This window comes from Rhinopithecus bieti, unplaced genomic scaffold (genome assembly GCF_001698545.2).
Source record: "Rhinopithecus bieti isolate Rb0 unplaced genomic scaffold, ASM169854v2 scaffold_28281, whole genome shotgun sequence".
Taxonomy (NCBI): domain Eukaryota; kingdom Metazoa; phylum Chordata; class Mammalia; order Primates; family Cercopithecidae; genus Rhinopithecus; species Rhinopithecus bieti.
Window position 1 is genome coordinate 75,800 of NW_016812303.1, and position 20,705 is coordinate 96,504.

The 20,705-nt window shown below is 33.5% G+C and overlaps 1 protein-coding gene across 1 annotated transcript in view; it reads left to right on the forward strand.

Annotated features, from left to right (window-relative positions):
- The window catches only part of LOC108544635 (low-density lipoprotein receptor-related protein 1B-like), a gene marked incomplete at both ends in the record, with an annotated part of 92,193 nt that extends 72,730 nt beyond the window's left edge, over positions 1–19,463 (forward strand). The window contains 7 exons of the mRNA XM_017895864.1: positions 2,610–2,739; positions 4,453–4,559; positions 4,895–5,027; positions 10,956–11,078; positions 16,843–16,968; positions 17,676–17,813; positions 19,329–19,463. Coding sequence (XP_017751353.1) covers positions 2,610–2,739; positions 4,453–4,559; positions 4,895–5,027; positions 10,956–11,078; positions 16,843–16,968; positions 17,676–17,813; positions 19,329–19,463 — 892 coding nt within the window. The remainder of the gene's footprint in view (positions 1–2,609; positions 2,740–4,452; positions 4,560–4,894; positions 5,028–10,955; positions 11,079–16,842; positions 16,969–17,675; positions 17,814–19,328) is intronic.
- Between the last annotated feature and the right edge of the window lie 1,242 nt (positions 19,464–20,705).

The window sequence follows — 20,705 nt, forward strand, 5'->3', positions numbered from 1 at the left end:
AAGAACAAAAAAGGAAGGAAATCTTAAACTACATTCATAGACTTACTGTTAATAATAATATTGGTTCTGCTAATTTGAAACATGTAGGGTGGTTCAAATGCTTATTTATGTCAATGTCATTAGAACTCAAAATTTAAAAGTAAAAGAAAGGAGATATAAATGTAGATACAAAAGTTAAGTAAAATCCTCTCTTATTAAATCCAGAAGTATCTTTATAAGATCTGGATTAATCTTTCTCTTTCTAAAAATATATGATTTCTACTTCTGCCAGTGAAAAGTCCTAGAACCGATTATAAACCAATGGCAGACTATCCTGAAATTCACCAAGTGGTCTCTAAATACCATTTTCCAATTAAAGGAAAGAAGACTCCTTTGAGATATGCCTAATTTTGGGTCTGAGGAAATAAATTGACAAGATGAGCTGCTAACATCTGAGATTATTAAGAGAGTGTACAAAGTGCACAAGAACAAACTTAAAGGAACTTCCACTGACAAAAGGGACAATTTGAGCATTAGAAAGAAAAATGACTGGAAAGGATTAAAACCCACACATACACACACATACACAAACACAATGTATAAAAATCAATGAGTTCACAACAATGTTTTAAAAAGCAGAAGCTCATTAGTCACTTTTGAGGTTGCAAAGGTAACAACATTCTTAGGATGCAATTAGTCAAATTCAGAATGTGAACTATTCTATAGTATAACTGACTTGTTTTCTTCAAGTAGTAAATGGCATTTTAAAAAACTGAAGAATGAGAAATAGTTATACATTAAAGAAACTTTAATTCAAGGTATAGATCTCTTTTGAGTCCTTACGTTACCAAACAGTATTTTATATAGCTAAGTGACACACCCGTGCCATTGATCATTGAGCTGTTTTACTTAAATGAGCCCACTTGCAGAGATAATCATTCATTGCTTCTAAAAATGTTTACTGGATAGTTATTATAATCATGTGACAGTATTAGATACTTGGTTCACAGACAGGCATGATCTTTATCCCAGTAGAGCTGGGATAAAGGTATATGAGATGTTAAGTTATATTTGTTTTCTACATTTGCTAGTTTATTAATTTATTAATTCACTCAGCGGTTTCTATTGAATGTTTGCTACGTCCCAGGCACTAACAGTATGGAGAATACAGTGGTGAATAAAACACATGACATCTCTTTCTTATGACATTCTCTAGTGTCTTTCACATCATTTGCTATTATGTAGCTTACTCCAGATATCTCACATTTCCGATTATCCTTACACATAAAAAGCCTTTTCTTAAGTAGTTCCATTTCTACTTAAACTGTCATCACAAAGAGAAAATTTCAGAAATTTAGAAAGTGAACTCTCCTTCCTTACATGGGGATGAAACTGAGAAGAAGCAGCAAGTAGTAGTTCAACGTGCTTTGCTTGGTAGGAGTTCCACAAACCATGAGATTGTTACACTTTCTGTGGAAGAAGCAGACAAGTACATTTTGGCAAAAATAGAAATTCCCTAACAACAGAAAACACCATCCCAGTGAGACACTTCATTAGAGTATTCCATTTCAAGCAGAGTGTTCAGACCCAGGAAAGGTGATTTCTAGTGACTCCATTTCATTCATCTCATATGCAGATCCTCAAAGGTAAATTTGCCATCTTGTTTGACTTCCACATAAAATCTGTATATGGACTAGCAGAAATGAAAATGTTGACAGTTCATTTCATAGTGCTTTAGGGAACAATGCCAGGAAAGAAGAGAAGGAGAATTACAAACAACTAAACTGTAAAAGGACTGGTACAAAGGAAAAGAGATGGAGAGAGGGGAAAAAGGAAACACCAGGGAAAGCTTTGCCAATGCAAAACAGATTTGTCTTAGGATTTTTGTTGGTTTTGCATTCCATATCCCTAGCCTTCTTCTCCCTATAGCCAATAAACTGGATGTAGTTGCTTAGAATTAATTTTTGAAAAAAAAATTGCTTTTAAACAAGATGTGGCTACATTGCCTAGACTGGAGTGCGGTGGTATTCATGTGTGCCTATCATAGCACACAACAGCCTCAAAGTCCTGGACTCAAGCAATCCCTGCCTCAGCCTCTTGAGTGGCTGGGGCTATTGTGCCAGCTAGAAGTAATTCTTTAACCCTTTTATTATCTCACAATCTTCATTATCACCTACAATTATTAAAATTCCATTACCCCATAACTGTCTACTGAATAATGGTACTCTCAGAGTAACTTAATTAGCATGATGAAGCCATAAAATTTGTGTTCTTTTTTTTTCCATTTTTTGTTTTATTATGACACACAGGGACAAATGAAAGTGGAAAATTGTTATTATTCTGTTATTTAGTCATGGGCTTAAAATATTAGCATCTGAGCCACTTTTATACAGTCGACATGGTTCCTACACTTCTGGGTTTCTACGCATAAGTTGTCTAGTCTTTTAGTTTGTAAACATTTTCTAAAATGCAATTTTAATTACATCTGTGTTGTTTTGACAGAGAAATTGTGAAACAAGTTGTTCCAAGATCAGATCCAGGTTTTCTGTACATCAGTTTCCTTGTCTTTTAAGTGTGTAGACGTGTTTCTAAAATTTTAATTTTAATTGCATCTCTGTTGTTTTTCATAGAGAAATTGTGAAATAAGTTGTTCCAAAGATCAGTTCCAATGTTCCAATGGTCAGTGTATACCAGCAAAATGGAAATGTGATGGCCATGAAGACTGTAAATATGGGGAAGATGAGAAAAGCTGTGAGCCAGGTAAAAGGATTGAAGTGATATTTCATTTAGTTAACATTTTACCTTGATAGAATTTAAATTTAAGCAGCAATATGCAGAAAACAGTGGCAAATCTGTCATATGTTTACGATGTTTAAGAAATGGTCTGCAAATCTGTGGATAAATTAAATAGTGTGTTCTTCATATATTTTGAAAGTGTTTTGGAAGATAAGATCATTACTTATGAATGGAATCCAATCATAACTTCCCCAAATTTGATTTTCTGGTATCTATATCATATTATAACATTTGGAATTGTTTCCCCAAGATAGCAAAGTAAACTCTGTTGAAATTATAAGTACAGTAAAGATAGGTTTTTAGTTACAGAAATGATGATTATGAACTAGAATGTACCCATTTCACTGTGATGCTAGCTAAGAAGAAGCATATTGTATTGTTTGTATTTACATCTTGGGCCAAAATTTGAGTAAAGTTAGAAAGCAAAGCCAGAAAAAATGATACACTATTCAATTTATGTGGTAGGTGGCTCTATAAATATACTCATTAAAATACTTCATTTTAATTATATATTTTAATTACATTATCTTACAGAAAAATATTACTGGTGGAAAACTATACTATAATGTATATATGACCATAAAAACATTACCTTGAGAGACTAGGCTAGAGTCACAGCTACAAGATTCATACATTACTATGATCCAGTACCATGTCCCTGGACCATATTGTTAATTGATCACTTATTTCTTTCTTACAAAATACAGACATGTTATTAGACTCCTTATGTACACAGATCCCTAGACAAACACTGCCAATTAAAAGGAGTTAAAACTCAAGGAAAAAGCTTTTTAGTATCCTTGAGCTAAGGAATTCAGACCACGAGATCATTAAGTAAGTACAATAGACTACATAGTGATCTAACATAAGGCCAGAAGCCCAGACATTTGAATGCAAGCCTAGCCAACTCAAGCCCATAGACAGAGGCAGCTGTCATAATTTCTGTCAATTGATTAGACTGGGTAGTATTTACATCTTGTGACTAATACACTTACAAATATTACAAACTTGCCAATATTATGCTTGTAAATAACATTTAGCTGCTTGTTATTCTTAATTTCTGCATCATAAAGGAACACTGCACATTCTGTTAACTCTGTTAATTGCACATGTATTCATATTTAAAATCCCCAAACAATGCAATTCTTAGAACCTATTCAAATACTTTATTTATGTCAATGCAACGAAATAGATATCATTGGGTCTATGAGACCATGCCAAGATTTCTACTTTGTGCTTTATGCAGTGAATGTAAAATTAACATACTCAAAGGTTACTAAATATTATTACAGTTTTGAAAGTAATTTGAGACTTCAATAATTTAAAATGATTTAATTTAAAATTGTAAAAATAAAAACTCGTGTAACACTTCAAAATCAAAGGGATGAAGGATATCAAGGTTTTTTTTTTCTTTCTATGGACTCTTGAGTAAAATTCTTACTGCACAGGCTATTACATCATGAAGTATATTTAATATAATGCAATAATGTTATAAATAATTATAAAATTATTTAAATAATTTAAATGAATCTGTAATACCAGTCTTTAAATATATTTGTATAGTATAAGCTATTTTTATTACCATCTATAAATTCATATACTTACATGTTTATGTTTTTATTTCTAAAACCTGTTATTTTTACTCTATCTCAATCTCAAATTTATAATTGTATTCAGCTTCTCCTACTTGCTCATCAAGTGAATATATATGTGCCAGTGGTGGATGTATTTCAGCATCTTTGAAATGTAATGGAGAATATGATTGTGCTGATGGTTCAGATGAGGTAAAATATATTGTTTAATTAAACTATTTGAATTACATGAATTAGGTTTGGGCAAACAAATGTAATGAAAATAAAGGAAAGAATCTTGATTCTTAGCACAGTTTAATATGTTGGATATGTACACTGAATGCAATCATTTCAGCAAATACCTGTATCTTCATGCTGTCCATATACTAAAGCTCATTCTCATTTGTAGAAGTTATATTCATTAAGACAAAGTGAAAGAAAGTGCATGGTATAATAAATCTCTAGTATTACAAGCTGCATGTTTATTTTGCCCATGATTGTGTCATTATCATTAATGAAAACTGCAGTGTCCATTTGTATTTGAACAGATGGACTGTGTGACTGAATGTAAGGAAGATCAGTTTCGGTGCAAAAATAAAGCCCACTGTATTCCAATTAGATGGCTGTGTGATGGAATTCATGACTGTGTGGATGGCAGTGATGAAGAGAACTGTGACAGAGGTAAGGTATTTGTGTATGTGAGTGCCTGTAAATGAGAGAATGGAAAGTTAAGGTGCTGTGCAGAATATACAGTGTGTGCTAGAGGCAGAAGATAGAATCTTTCAATGATTCTCTTTCCTGTTCCAAGTTTCATTACATAGCAGCCTGGTCTAAATATGCAAAATCCAGATCATTGTCAGACAGAGCATAATCTCAGTCTGGGCATGACAAACACGATCACTGGGCAAGAGTTTACTGAGTGTCTACCATTTCAGACTAGATGCCAGGTCAAGTATAGGGATATGTGGAGAATACAGAGAAAGTAGTCAATAAAACCATGACTACAAAAGTATATCCTGAATTTTCTGTACATTCTTTCCTTTCACATTGCTTGCCTTACTCTGAAAACATAAGAACAACAGATGGCATACTCAATTGCACACATTCATATGCTGTATGATATATAGGTTATAGGCTGTGCCCCAAATCCCTAAATTTCCTGATTGCCATATCATTGAGAAAATAACCTACATTTTTTTTTGTCAGTCTAAAAGACAACTTTCCATTTTGTCATAGATTATTTCCCAGTTACGCGAAGATCATTTTCTGACAGATAACCACATTTTAGTTTCAAACCACCACATTAAACGTAGCAATGGTTACTACTTAGAGTTATTTCCGAAAGCAATTATGTGCTGAAGATTAAAATGATCACAAATGAATCCATGTTTGCTATTTTCATTTTGTTAAATACATGTTTTAAATGCAAAATTTCTTGTGACCTGCTTACAAAGTCTCTCAATAGAGTTTACACTTCTTGGTGTTTGGAAGATCATTAATAGAGATGGTACTACATATTGCCCCGTGATTCAAGGCACTTGAATGTGCACTCTGGGTTTACATACTTTAAATCTGTCTCACATGTTTACTTTTGTGAATATGGAGTCACCTAAGAAAAGCAGTATTTTACTTTCTTTAATATTATTTGAGATGTTTATGGATATCTCCATCCCAAACCTGATAAATTATTGTATTATGAAGAAAAAAAATAGTTTTTTTTGTTTGCTTTTTTTTTTTTTTTACAGCTCCTTGCAGAGCAGGGCTAACTCATAGGCAGTGCACCCAAAGTAGGCCTTCAATTTCATTTTGAATTTGCTGTTTATAATAGAGAACAGTAAAATGTTAAATGTCCATAACGGCTCTTTCTGCCTTAGGCTAAGTTCTCACACTCACTTTCTGTAATTGGTCACTCTAGAGACAGCAAACGTTGTGGACAGTCTCGCAGCAATAACTCATGTGACTTTTGTGTTCAAAGGTTTGGGGATGACGATTAAGCTACTCCTTGTTTTCCATATTCTAGCGAATCACCTCTGTTGCTCAGCTTCAGTCACTACCACCCGCCTAGTTCATTCTCCCATTGCTTCTTGCTTGGACTGGCATAATGCCACCTAACTGGTCTCCCGTACATCCTATTTACTGTTACAAGGTTCATCTTATGTAAGTGTCCCTCCGATTATGTCAGTTTTTACTCAAGGTACCTGATTACATACAAACAATTCAACCTAGTAATCAGGGTTACAAGAAAATGACCCCATTTTACCCTCCCAGGCTTACTTTCTACTGCGCCTCTTTATGTATTGTATCCTAGCCAAACTAGAAAATCTCAACTACCTTTCAGATCTAAAATTATTCTACTAGATATTTAATCTTAATGACTGAAAAAGAGTTGAGAGCCTTTAATTCAATAATTTACAAATGTTTCAAAGCCCCCTTCCCCTCCATTCATACCTCTAACTTGGTTTTCTTTGCTGCGGGGTAATTAAGTTCCAATGACATATTTTAGTGGTTAAATTATTTGATCCCATATGAATGTACCATAAGGCATTACCACTTTCAGATTTCTAGTATTTAATTTACTCCCAGGAAGTGGCGTAGGTATTAGGTAAAGGCATTTTAAGGCATTGAGGAAATGGGATGCCAGAATAAACATCTTTTTGTTAAATCTCATTTCCATTCATTTCCAATCAGGATACACATGAGCTAATAGTAGCTGAGTGTTGGGAACTGGAATATATGAGAGCTGAAGGATAAACATAACACATTTTCCCAATGAATCAGTTTTACTAGTTTACTTTAAAAGACAAAAATTCAAAATACTCTGGAATTAAAAGCTGTATTCATACTTTTGAAGGTAAAATATATGGCCTCAAGGAAGTGTGGTGCTTGTTCTGGCCTGAGCTTTCAAACTTTACACTTTGTATAATACTGGTGGAAAGGATTGGGGGGTTCTCTTCTGAGTAATTATCAGCTTAACAATGTGTAAATTAGTCAAATAAATTATAAAGTATTATCATGTATTAAAGCTTCTCTCAACCCAATTAAGATGAGAACTCTAGGTGTTTATTTTCTGTGATGATGCACTTGACCAGATTTATATGAACTTGTTAAGGCCTCTGTTATAATTTAGATATATTATTGTTAATTAATATATACTTTTCTGTTTTCCTAATATTTCCTGTTGAGCCGATTAAGAACATAACTAGGAAACTGGAAGTTTAATTCAGCCAATCTCTTTAAATTATACCTTTTTTGTTGTTTATATGCGCTTTATGCCATTTCAAAATAAGGAATTTTAAGTGAGTCTCAGGATGTCACAGTAGCCCCATGATGCATTTTTTAAATGCAAATTTTTTGGAGTACAACATCAAGTCTTTAGTAGGTTACCACACCTTTGCCTTTCTCTTATAATATAATTTCATTTATAGTTCTTTTCTTTTAAATAAATCAGTGGCGTATCCAACACTCATGTGGAGAAAATTATAATGTTATCTAATGCAATACCTTAGGGAACTCATTTTTTAACAAGACTGATGTATATTGTGCAAATAGAATTTTCTAAAATAATCAGAGAATGTCAAAAGTTCACAAATTCTGTTTGAATGTAGTCCATTGTAAAATGGAGTATGTGATGAGATTTAATCATTAGAATCTTTATGCTAAAAGTAAACTCTGCTTCATATTCTATGGGTTTGATTTTGAGTTAAGGCAATATACTCACTTCATACTGATATTCATATCTTTAATTTCTTTAGTACTAAGGACTGCACACTGCACATGCTATCTTTTTATTGTTTTCAGAGTGAGACAGTTGTTAAATAGTACTGAATTTTATTGCACAAGTTTTCATAATTGAGATTAATTGTAAAATTATAGCAGTATGGAGCTCAGCATTGCAGAAGTTTGGGTGAAAGGGCTATCCCAATGACAGAGGTTGAACTGTCAGAGTCTCACATGGTGATATTCACCTTGGTGGATTCTCCCAGCCCTTGCCTTTGTCTGTTTCTTAGTTTGATGGTTCTCAGAGATGGCAATGTAAGCTGTACCAGTTCTGCTAAGCACTTTTGCAGACAATTGTACTATTATTCAGATCAATATCACTATAAATTATTGATCTAAGCTTTATCTTTTACTTAAGATACTAAGCAGTCTGTCCTTGTTTTCCTAATCATGTTTCTGCCGTTAATCATATCAGGTTTTTAAAAAGGCAACTATCTCAAATCTGTTACCAAGCCATCTCTCTTAGTAACTTCACCTTCTTCTTTACAGAAATAATAAAATCATGAGCATTTTCAACATCTGGCCACCAAACTAACAAATCTACCTGTAGCTGTCCTCAGGCTTTCCTCTTTCCTTCCTCCCCAAACAGAAGACTTGTTTCACTTCCTAAGCCCATTCCATTCATTTTGCTCTAGATCTCAAATCTCTCACACTCTCTGAATCCTCCAGAAACTCATTACATTAATTACCCTTTTGCTCTCCTGTACCCTCAAATGTGTCTTGTCTACTGAATTATTATCAGAAGCATTTAAATGTGTTCAGGGATCTGTTCTTCCTCACACAAGCAAAGAGGCTCACTTTCTGGTCTCTTTCTTCCCTTTATGGCCAAACTTCTGGAAAGAGATGTTTACATTCACCTCCTTCTTCTCATTCAATAGCCAACGACAATCATTTCATTAAACTCACCACCATTTCACTAAACCTGCTCTAGAATTAGTTACATGGGCTATCCCTCTCATTAGAACACTTTTCCCGTGTATTGTCTGGCATCACTCTTTCCAGGTATTTCTCTAACCATTTTGATTACTTTTTCTCAGTCTCTTTTGTAGACTCCTCTTTACTTACCCAATCTGTTTTTCTCTGTGTTCTCTTTTAAACTTCAGATCATAACTATATTCTGATCACTGCCAGATGCACGTTTACAGCTCAAAAACCTATCCTATATTTCAGACATATTTATCCACCAGCTTGCTCGACATCACCACATGGCTGTCTACCAGTACCTTAAATGAATTATATCTTAAGTCTGCTCCTCCTGCTGTGTTCCTTTGTTTAATGAACAATACCATCTACCAAATGGTCTAAATACACTAAAAAATGAGTACCGTGTTTGTGTGCTCACTCTCCTTTGCCACTCTCATCTATTTAGCCACCAGGTCCTGAGGAGTGTTCCTTCTGAAGAGTTCTCAGCTGTGGCTCCTCTAGATCTGGTTACCATCAGTTCTTCCCCAGATTGCCATGACCGCTCTTGAAATATGTCTTTTTCCTCCAGTGTTGTCTTTACTGTCTCTCTCTTCATTTCTAAATTCTCAACACCAGAGCTAGAGTTTTCATTCTACAATCCAACTGATTCTATCACTTCTTAAATTAAGCCTTTTGCTACTGAATGTGAGTTATCAGAGATTTGTGTAACACGTCAGGACTCAGAGCAAGAAGAATTATTTGATCTTCATAAGTTCGGGCACATTATTCCTTCCAAAGTACATCTGCAGTAGGAACAATGGCTCTTTCTGGGTATTTTCTAGGCTTTTAAGGATGACCAGTGGCACTGCTCTGCCCCATATTTTGGTGAATGTATGTGTGTTTAAATATGTTAATACCTTCAGTAAGTCAAATATAGACAACCCATGAATCAAAGCTCTTACCTATATATGAGGATTAACTAGGTAGTATAACCCTTTGGAAGCAATCTAATTTATCTTAATTCTGTACTCTGATATTTGTATTGTTTCCCCAGGTACTTCTTGCACCTATGACCCTATACATTAACTGTACCTCGTTTATAACATATAAAAAAAATCGAGTCCCAGAGATATTAATAGAGTTATCCAAAGCAAGACTAGAACCCAGAGTTCCTAACTCTCAAGTCCTAAAACTCCACTGTATATTGCTACACCTCTAGACATATAACCCAAATTTGTTCGTTACTTAAGTCCTTTGCATGTGGTAGATATACTTAAGAATTGTGTATTAGAATATTTTGTATTCCTGATGTTTTATTTATTTGTTAAAAGAGAAAATGCAAACATTTTAAAATCCAAAAAATAATGCTTTACTGCACAACATTTATTAAAAAAAAAAAAAACCTGAAATATTGTATGATATGGCCAAATTCTTATTGCTGTTAGAAAATTATTTCTTTGTGATTTCAATAAAAATTTTACTGGTTATTCTAAGTTTTTAGTGATCTAGTTTATCAGTATTTCAGATACAGCTAAATTGTCTAGTAATTCTAAAAATGTCTTGTTTTCAAGAAAAATACAAATTTTAATAATTACAATTAAAACTAAAAAATATAAATTTCTGTGTATTCAGCAACATAAAATTATGTGAAACAGAGAATAACTTAGATTCTTAAAACTTTCTTCTAACATCTTATCACTATTTTCTAAAAAAAGACATATATGAAAGTAATATTAGAATGTTTTGCAATGTAAACAGTTCAATTTTATTAAAAAAATTGAACATTACTTCTTTCTGGTATTATGCTCAAAATAAATAAATGGAAGCAATCAACTAGATACTGTTTGCTAAGATTCAGAGGAATATGTGTCCTGATGACTGGCATTGATTGTCCTGAATCTCTTTGTTTCTTTTTGTTTTAAAATAAAGGAGGAAATATATGCAGAGCTGATGAGTTCTTTTGCAATAATTCTCTCTGCAAACTACATTTCTGGGTGTGTGATGGAGAGGACGACTGTGGAGACAACTCTGATGAAGCCCCTGATATGTGTGGTACGGCATTTCACATGGCTCTAGATTATACTTTTATCTTCTGATCTCATGCACCAGCATGAATCAATGAAATGTTGAGGTGAACTACAAATTATACCATCCTGGGGTTAGGTAGATAAAGTGTAACCACAGATACAGCTTTCGTTCAGGTAATAAAGGGATAATCCTGTTCAGAAGTTATGACTTTATAGAGACTCATCCTAAATCTGAACTTGCACAAGTCAACACTATTCAGAAGAGAGATTATGGTCTCTTTGGGTGGATTTAGAGTAATTGACATTTTAATTGAATAAGATTCATATAATAATTTTAGCTTCACATCAAATTGGAGTTTTAGGTTAATTTTGGAGGGGTACAGATGAGCAAATTAAAAATACATGAATAATAAAATCTCATAGTTTCACAAGCCACCCACTAATGAAATATCTATCAATCATCTGTCTATTAATCATCTATCTGTATATCTATCTATCCACATATCTATCTGTCTATTTCATTACAAGTCTTAAGCACAGAACTGAAATTAGGAGTTATTTAACATTTAAACCTAAAAAATCTTAACAAAAGTTATTGTTTCTCCAAATTCAAGTTACTCTTGACTGACATTTGTCCCATGTATGCTTATGAGACCAACAAATATAAAAGTCTAATTTTAGATCAACAGCATAAAGGACCTCTTCTATTTTAACGAACTTTTTTGGTCTCCGTTCTCATACCTTTTATCTAATCTCTGCAAGAAATTTAATTTCACCTATACTTTAAAGGAAAATGCTGCCGTGTCAGATATAACTCAGCGGCACACCAGGTAAATTAAAGAAAGAAAATACAACATGAGTGTATGTACTTACAGTTTTTGTTCTATTTGTAGCATCAAGTTAAGGCAGTATTTAGATATAGATGGTAACTTTTCACTACTGATGTTACAGTCGGGGAAAATACAAAAATGCAGGCAGCTTTGTTTTGTTAAGTATTTAAAAGTCGAAAAAAATAAAAAAAAACAGGCTTTGGAGAGTTTTTTTCTATAGATACAACTCAATACGATGAGTAATGCAACTAAGTTGCAGCTTCAGTTTTCTTTACATAATCTTAGAAATAAACTCTGGGTAATCACCAGCAATTATATTGTTTCTGAATCATAATATATTAAACAATATGAGAGCTTATCTACCAACATCAATCCAGAACCTATTTTTTTTTCAATTATGTGACTTTTTTTTTCTATTCTCTATCCCATTTGACCACAAAACCAGTGAGTGGAATAGAAAATTTTCGATAATCGATGTTCGGCTGCACAATCATACTCTCCGAGAGCCACTTCCAGGGCCATGAATTGAGTCTCAGGAGCATTCCACACAGCACAGATGGGAAACCTCGTAAAATCCAGATTGACTGTCTGAACATTTTTGCATTTCTCTCAGTGAGCAATATCAACATTGAGTCAAGCTATTATGTGCTAGAAATTGTGCTAATTAGGACAAAAAATGGTTCTTTTTGACAAGGAGATCTTATTCTGCCCGTACAAATAAAAATAATTTTGATACCCTGTATTTCCAGCAATGATAGAATTAATTAAAAGTATGGAAAAGGCAGAGAGAGATTCAATGAACTCTACCTAAATAATAATACAGAAAGCTACAGTGTTGAAGGAGCTAGACTAAAAGACATCTTAAGCAATGTGAATGGCATGAGAAAAGGTATCATTCACTCATTCAATAGACATTTGTTCAGCAAGAGACTATGATTAATTTGGTGATATAATAATGAAAGAAGTGAACATGAACCCTGACCTCACAGAGCTTAGAATCTAGTGGAAGATGGATATTAATGGGAACTAAAATATATACTTAGAAATTATGATACATACTATAAAGAAAAAAGTATGGTAATTTGTAAAAGTATGGAAGAGAAATATTTTATCAATCATAGGGTATGAGAAATAACATTTTAGTTCAGGCCTGGGAAATATTTAACTGCTGAATAGGTGAAAAGGATTGAGGTTGGGAGTGGAAGTGCGACACAAAATTGCAGACAAAGGAAATAAGATACGTGAAGGCTCTGGGCAGGGCAAACCATGGCTTACTCAAGGAACTGAAGGATCTGTGTTCCCAGGAGCTACAGGCACTCCTGGATTTACCAGACTGTAGCCAGATAAACCCACTGTAAACAGGAAATAATGTAAATTGACAGTGTGTGTTTGACTTTAAAATATTTTCAACATATAAAGGATACATCAGGACATAATCCCATAGTAAGTTGAGGAGAACAAGTGCTGCTTTCACACTGTCATCAAGTCAGAAAAGCTTAAATTGAACTATTGTTAAATTGGAGATCATCTGGATTTGCTTAGGATGAAACTAGAGGCAGCAGAGATATCTGCAACCTTGATTAGCTGGAAAGTAATTGGAAATACTAAGGAGTTTTAAGCAGAGGAGGTGCATGGTCATATTTAAATTTTACAAATATTGAATAGAAAGGATTATAAGTGGTTAACACCATGGCAGTACTTTAGGCAAGCTATGCTAGTAGCTTGAGTTGAGATGGTAACAGCATGTGCTAGCACAATATAGACAGATTTGAAGATTATATAAGAGGCAGAAGAAACTGGATTAAATGATGGATCGGATATGGTGAATGAGAGACAGCAAGTTGTGGAGTATACTGTGTACGTTGTGTTTGCTTTGTCATTTGAATGGAAGGGGGTCACAGGAAAGGGAACACTTTTACAAGTAAAGATTAGAAGACTGGACTGGGATGCATTTGAGGAGACATTCAAGTAGAAGTTTCAAGTAGGCATCAGATGCTTGATTCTCACACTGAAAGGAAAGAGGTAGTCTGCAGATAGAAATTCGACAACCAGCATAAAATGTAATAAATACAATGGAATATTTAGGATTATGCTGTGTGGAAATAAAGATAGGACAGGAAGGGAATTATCAAAGAATATTGAGTGACAGCAAGCCCCTAAGTGAAAATGAACTGGCAGAAGAGACTCAGATAAGTGACCACAGAAGGCATTGCATAAAAGAAGAGTGAGGCACCAGAGACACCAAAGTAATAACATGTTTCAGCAAAGATGTGATGGTTTCTGCAGAGGCAGGGGAAAATGATTTCCAGGAAAATGATTATTTTTACGTAGGAGTCAACTATTGTTCTGTCTCTGCTCTTAAAATATAGAAATGAGTTGATAGACTACATGTAGATACAGGTAGATCTGAAATTATTTAATAATATGTTAAGAAATTTCCCATCTTTGTATTTCTACTTATTTTTGTACTCTCTCTATATATATGCTTTCCAAGTAGCATTGATAAATATTCATACTTGGTGGTATCAGTTGGCCTTGTAGTATGATCCTCTGCAACATTTCTGGCTTCCCAGATGCAGATATTGGGAGAGCAGATGGTTTCATTCATCTAAGTTTAGGGTTATTTTGGATAACTAAGATGAAAAAGAGAAAAGGTCCAGAAAATCCAGGTTATTGGGAAGAAAGTGAATTTCTAAACTTACCTAGTACTTAGAACAGTATCCAATGTATTACAGGTATTATAGGTTACTATAAATATTAATGGGGAGAAAAGTACAGACAACAGTCATTGGTGAATAGGGAAAAGGTAGCTACATCAATTGGTGAATAGGGAAAAGGTAGCTACATCAATGAGCTAGAGTTAAGATAAAATGGAAGAGTCTTTGCAATGACACTGATTGGATTAAAAATCTTTTAAAAAAGAGATTGTGCTCAAAATGGGGCATTCATACCAGTGGTTTCACAAATAAAGTAAATTATAGGAAACAGCAAATTTATGCTGCAACTGTTTATACAAGTTAATATTCTTAATGGCAAGCAACAGAAACTGCCACTGTGAATCACAAATAGAAATTTGTTGAAATCCACCAATGTAAACAACCTCCTAGGAGAGTGGTGGCTTAGGTAGGATTAGAGTAAAAGGACATAGGGTATAAGAAACTTAAGGAGCTAAGAAGCCTCATTGGTTGGTTTTCTCATGTGAATGTTGAAGTCATCTAAGATGCTAGAATGAATTTAAATGGAGATCTTAAAAGACTATGGTGGAATGTGCTAGTCTTCAGTAAACTGGGGTGGAGATGATGTTTTTGAAGTTGATTAGAAAATAGCAGTGGTGTGAAGATGTAATCAAATGTCTAGCCTTCAAAATACATTATTTTGTTTTAGATAATGGAAGTAATAGTTTATTTCAGATAATAGAAAGTAAATATAGGATAAAGCTATGGAAGCTGTAGTAGGAAACTAGGATGTTTTCAAATGTGAGATGACATGAGGTTTGAGCAAATTGAGAGACATTCCTAAAAGACCTAAAGAGGAGGGAGTATATTTAGAAAATGGACCAAATTTCACTTAAAGCAAGGAAGTCAGGGATGGAGTGCAACTTATTTAAGAAGCTGTAATAAAGTTGTATTGCTCAAATATTGAGATGGACAAAGGATGAGTCTGCAGGATTGGCAGGAACAAGATAGTGAGAAGTCTATTAGGCCATTCCAAGTATCTTAAATTGTATTCTCAAGGAAATTGATAACTGTAGAACAAATGGTTACATGAATATGTTAGACTGATTTTTTTTCTCATAGCTTTTTAAGGCTCTGAGGATGGAATATGAAGCTGGAGACATTTAGCATATCTCTCTGTAAAAGATAATAAACACTAAGCTATTGTAACTGGTAGAGATGGCTAGAAGATGTCAAACCTAGGGACAGTAGCAACAGGACTTGGTCACTACTGAGAATTGGTGGTCAATGGGAGGAATACATTAGAATAATTCCAGACTTTTGGCTATGATATGCCACCAACTGAACAATGGAAATAAAGTGTGTTTGAGAACAAGGGGTTAAGACGAGATGATAAAGAGTTGAGTGATGAGCTTGTTAAATTTGAAACTGTTGAAGGGATGTCGTACAACCAATTGTGAGATGTTTGAACCAAATAGAGAATTGAAAGTCTTCAGGATGTAGTGGAAAGTAAATCAATGAGAGTGAATAAACATGTATAAGCAAAGAATTCAAGTATGAGAACATCAGGGGAACAAGGACAGAGTCCTGGATAATTTCACATCTAAGGATGAAGACTAATGACAGATACTTCCTGCTTTAAGAGTGGAAGACTTCAGATTAGATAGTAATAGAGGAGACAAATGTAAAATTCCCTGGCTTTCATTGTGGTATTTTTAAATACACACAAAAACATGCACATTAAAAATGAATAGCTAAGATCATCTATGTGCCTCAAATACATATCTAAACTTTTGTTTACAGAGACAAAGAGTAAGAAATCAAGCTATAATACTGTTGGGATTTTTGTTTGTTTTCACTGAATGACCTATTTTCAATTTTGGGCCTGTAACATATGCTTGCTCCGGCTCTATGCTGTGTGAAATTGCTCTTTGAGATAGCTAAGTGTCCTGCCATATTGTATAATTGTAGGCATAAATTAATTTGGAACACTAAGTAAAGTCAGCTAACATAAGGCATCTGGAAATGAGACCATAAAGTTTGGCTCTTTCTTATTTCCTTGAAGATCCTCAGCTGTGCACATTTTTCTGTAGTTAATATAAATAACTAGAATCATTGCATATTTTTCTGGTAGCCACTAGTAGGGAATTGTCACAGCAAAAAATGGTATTTAGAAAAGTTAGCTTATGGATTTGAAAAGAAAGAATAAAAGAGAAAGGGAGAATGTTCTTTATAAATCAATGTACCCGAAGGAGCTCCTTTGTTTTTTCTTCTTTTTCTTCAGTCACATTTCTTTGTCCATCCACAAGACCTCACAGATGCAGAAATAACAGAATATGCCTACAGTCTGAGCAAATGTGCAATGGGATTGATGACTGCGGGGACAACTCAGATGAAGATCACTGTAGTGGTAAATGCGTTTAATGTGAAATAATTCAGTGATGGCTACAAGTTTCTCTGATGACTTGGGGTACAAACATTTTTAAAAATACATTTCTTACGTGGATGTCTGAGGGCATTATTTTCAGATATTTGATCTTCTGACAAGGTATAAAAATATTCCACCAGCATTTCATTTGCCTTATAGCTATGCACCTTTATCCATAGTTCCCACTAACGACTTTATTCTAGAAAATATTAATCCTGGAGAAGCAATATAGAGATTTTAAAATGCTCCTTGTTTAAAGACTTAGTTATTTGAAGAAAGGGAGCTTATATAGATTGTATGTATATGCAATTCTTTTTTCCGAATTCTGAAGTTCAAAAACCTTTTAATGCAAAAGACTTATGTTTGCAGCAAAATCATTTGGAGACAAAACTTGACCTGACCCCTAATTGGAGCCATTTAATATCATTCTCTAAAAAAATTCCACTTAGGGTAAATATTTTTAAATTTTTCTGTAGCTATCAGTGTTATTTACTTAAAGTAAACATGCTGTCACTTGCCTAAAATCTAAACATTTCAGAATGTTTAAAAATTTGACCTTGAGAGCTTCAAATCGAGGATTGTAGACCCATGTTTTTCATAGTAGTTAGTAAAATTTTGGAGATATTACATGCTCAATAAGTGTGTTTTGATTCTGTGGAGCACTAATCATTTTTTGTATGCCTCTATAGGTAAGCTGACATATAAAGCAAGGCCTTGTAAAAAGGATGAGTTTGCTTGTAGTAATAAAAAATGCATCCCTATGGATCTCCAGTGTGATCGACTTGATGACTGTGGAGATGGTTCAGATGAGCAAGGATGCAGAATAGGTGAGCTTGTTTTCTGTTAAGCAAAGTACCGGGATACACAAGTCTAACTTCTGCTTGTACATGACTAAAATTTTCTGGATGGAAATATTGTTCTTCAAAATATGCTTTACTGATGCCCTTTTTCAAAAACCTTTGCCAAAGCAACCTTAGAATACTACTTAAGTTAATTTCAGACAGTATGAAGTGGACAAGGTTGACTTTGTAAAGAGTACCCTTGTTAAAGCAGAAGCTGAGAAATCAATATTCAAATATAGAAATTGATGTCAGCAATGTAATCTATATCATTTAGTAATTTATCTTAGACACATTTAGTATTTTTAAATTTTATAAACAGTGATATTTAGTTGAATGGTAGTAAAGGTCTTAATTTAGTCAATTTTTTAAAAAAAATTACTCCATTGCCGAATCATTCTTGAAGATGTGATTTTTTTTTAGCTTGAGTGCCATGATACTTGAGTTATTACATCCTGATTGCGAATAGTTTATGTTTAACTAATGCTTGGTATTTGATTTTTTTGTATTAGATAAAAGTAATTAAATTTATGATCCTAAATTCAGTTTGCTTACAGAAGTCACACAATATTTCCTACTTTTGGGTCTTTTCTTTTTTATTTATGCATCTAAAATGTTCCTAACTTAGGGATGAAGCAATACCCACCAGGATATGGCTACATGTGTCTAAACCATGGTATCATGCCACTGACCTATTTTAACTAATTGTAAAATATTCAAGTCAGTGGGGACAAATAATAGTTACAATTATAATAAAGTTCTCATATTTGTCAAAAATTTGATTTAAGTAACTTAGAGATAATATAATGTTATCCTTATAATAATGTCCCTCTCATTTATTTAAAAGAGAAGTTCTTCTAAAACGTTTTCCTGAATGGGAGATAAAGCAGTAAAATTGCAACTGCTCTCCTGGAAATTACAAGTAACTTTTTGTCCATCCCAGAATGTTGCAGCTTGTAAACAACCATTCTGAGCACATTACACACTCAAATGTTACTCTTCATATGTCTGTCCAGCATAAAAAAATGAAATTTAAACTGCTGATTTAGCCGACTTGCTTGAGTAACTTAGCAGTAGCCTTGATTGAGTTTACAAATATTAAGCGTAGGTTAGCAATAAATGCCTCAATTTCTAACTAGCTTATAGGAAATGCTTTGGCTCTCAGAGAAGGATGTAGTACTCATATATGGTGCTGTAATAAAGATAGCCTGTCATTAGAATCATTGACTCCTGACTTACTTTAAAAAAGTATAGTATAGCTTAAGAGCAACCCTAAATATCAGCTGTTAGCAGCTTGGTCTAATCTGTATTTAATGTTAATGAGTTCAGTTTTTATACTTCTATACATTTATAAGACCTGGGGCTTATATGGAGAGAAGACCTTATATACTCAAAAGAGTTATCTATGGAGTAATCAATACCATTTCAAATATTTTTAAAAAGTAAATTCCCCACTTCAGGAATTAGAATTATATTAGTTTTGATCATATTTTTAAATACCAGGTCCTACTGAATATACCTGTGAAGGTAATGTGAATCCATGTGGAGACGATGCATATTGTAATCAAATAAAAACATCTGTTTTCTGTCGCTGTAAACCTGGATTTCAGAGAAACATGAAAAACAGACAATGTGAAGGTAGAGTACTTTTCCTCAACAGCTTGCTCGTAAATCTTTGGGTTATGAAAAGACTCCCAAGACTTCTAAATTGTGAAATCACAGGGCACTGATTTTCATTAAAATGATGTGTATCTACGGAATACCATTTCACTTATGAGAATGAAAGTCTCTGGGGTCAAGAGCTTGTTTGTTTGTGGAGCTAAGCTAACCACAACAGAGGCTACAAAGCTTTTTCTATAGCAAATTCAGAGCCGCAAGAATTTCAATTCTATTGCTACAATACTGTTTTGAAATGCAAATAATGAAATTGCTGGTTCAGGAACTATTGGAGAATTAGTCTTGCTGCATGAAAAAAAAATATGTGTTTATGATTACCCATTTCTCTTGAGTGTGGCATTTGCAATACTGAAATAGGTAAATCATATTTGGAGAGTCATGGGCTTTTATCCTAAAACCATGTTTTAAATAGATCATAATGTGTCTTTAAAAATTCAAAGTCAGGATCTACATAAATCTGTCAACTTACTTGAGATCATTTAAAAATTGAGCATGTAGGATAGCCAAAATCTTATAGTAAATAAGTAAATATAATCTACGTCAGTGTTCTAACTATAGAACCATGAAATACAGACCCATATGAACTTTCTACAAGTTTCTCCAATAAAACTGCTATTTGTATTCATATTCACATTATTGTAAGTGCAGCCAAACTTAAAATAACTAAGTCTGGCTTATCCAGGCTAAATTCAAGTCTTCAAATGCTTTTACCTACCAGCTTGCTTTTGTTATGTCTCTCTGTGATATTTTGGGGCTAAGAAAAATGATTTTACTTTGTGTTAATCAAAATGGAATTATTTAAATCAATTGGTTCTACTCACCCAAAAAGGGGTAAGTGTAGTCACGTCATGTTTATCTACATTGTGAGTTATATGTGTATTTGGATTATTCGTGACATTGGATTTTTCCATTACCGTGAGATTGAAAGCTGACAATCTAGGTTTCCTATATTTTAGTTAACAAATGAATTATCTTTCAAACTATGGTATTTATTTTTCCACGGCTCTATCAATTACATATAAACACACACACATACACAATTCTTTCCAGATTTTAATTTCAATAACATTTATTTTCTAATATTTATTTGTGAGTGGGTTTTCTCTGTATGTATGTACTAAATTTAAAATTATATTCTTCAACTTTTCTTAATTTTTTTTTTTTTTATTATACTTTAAGTTCTAGGGTACATGTGCATAACGT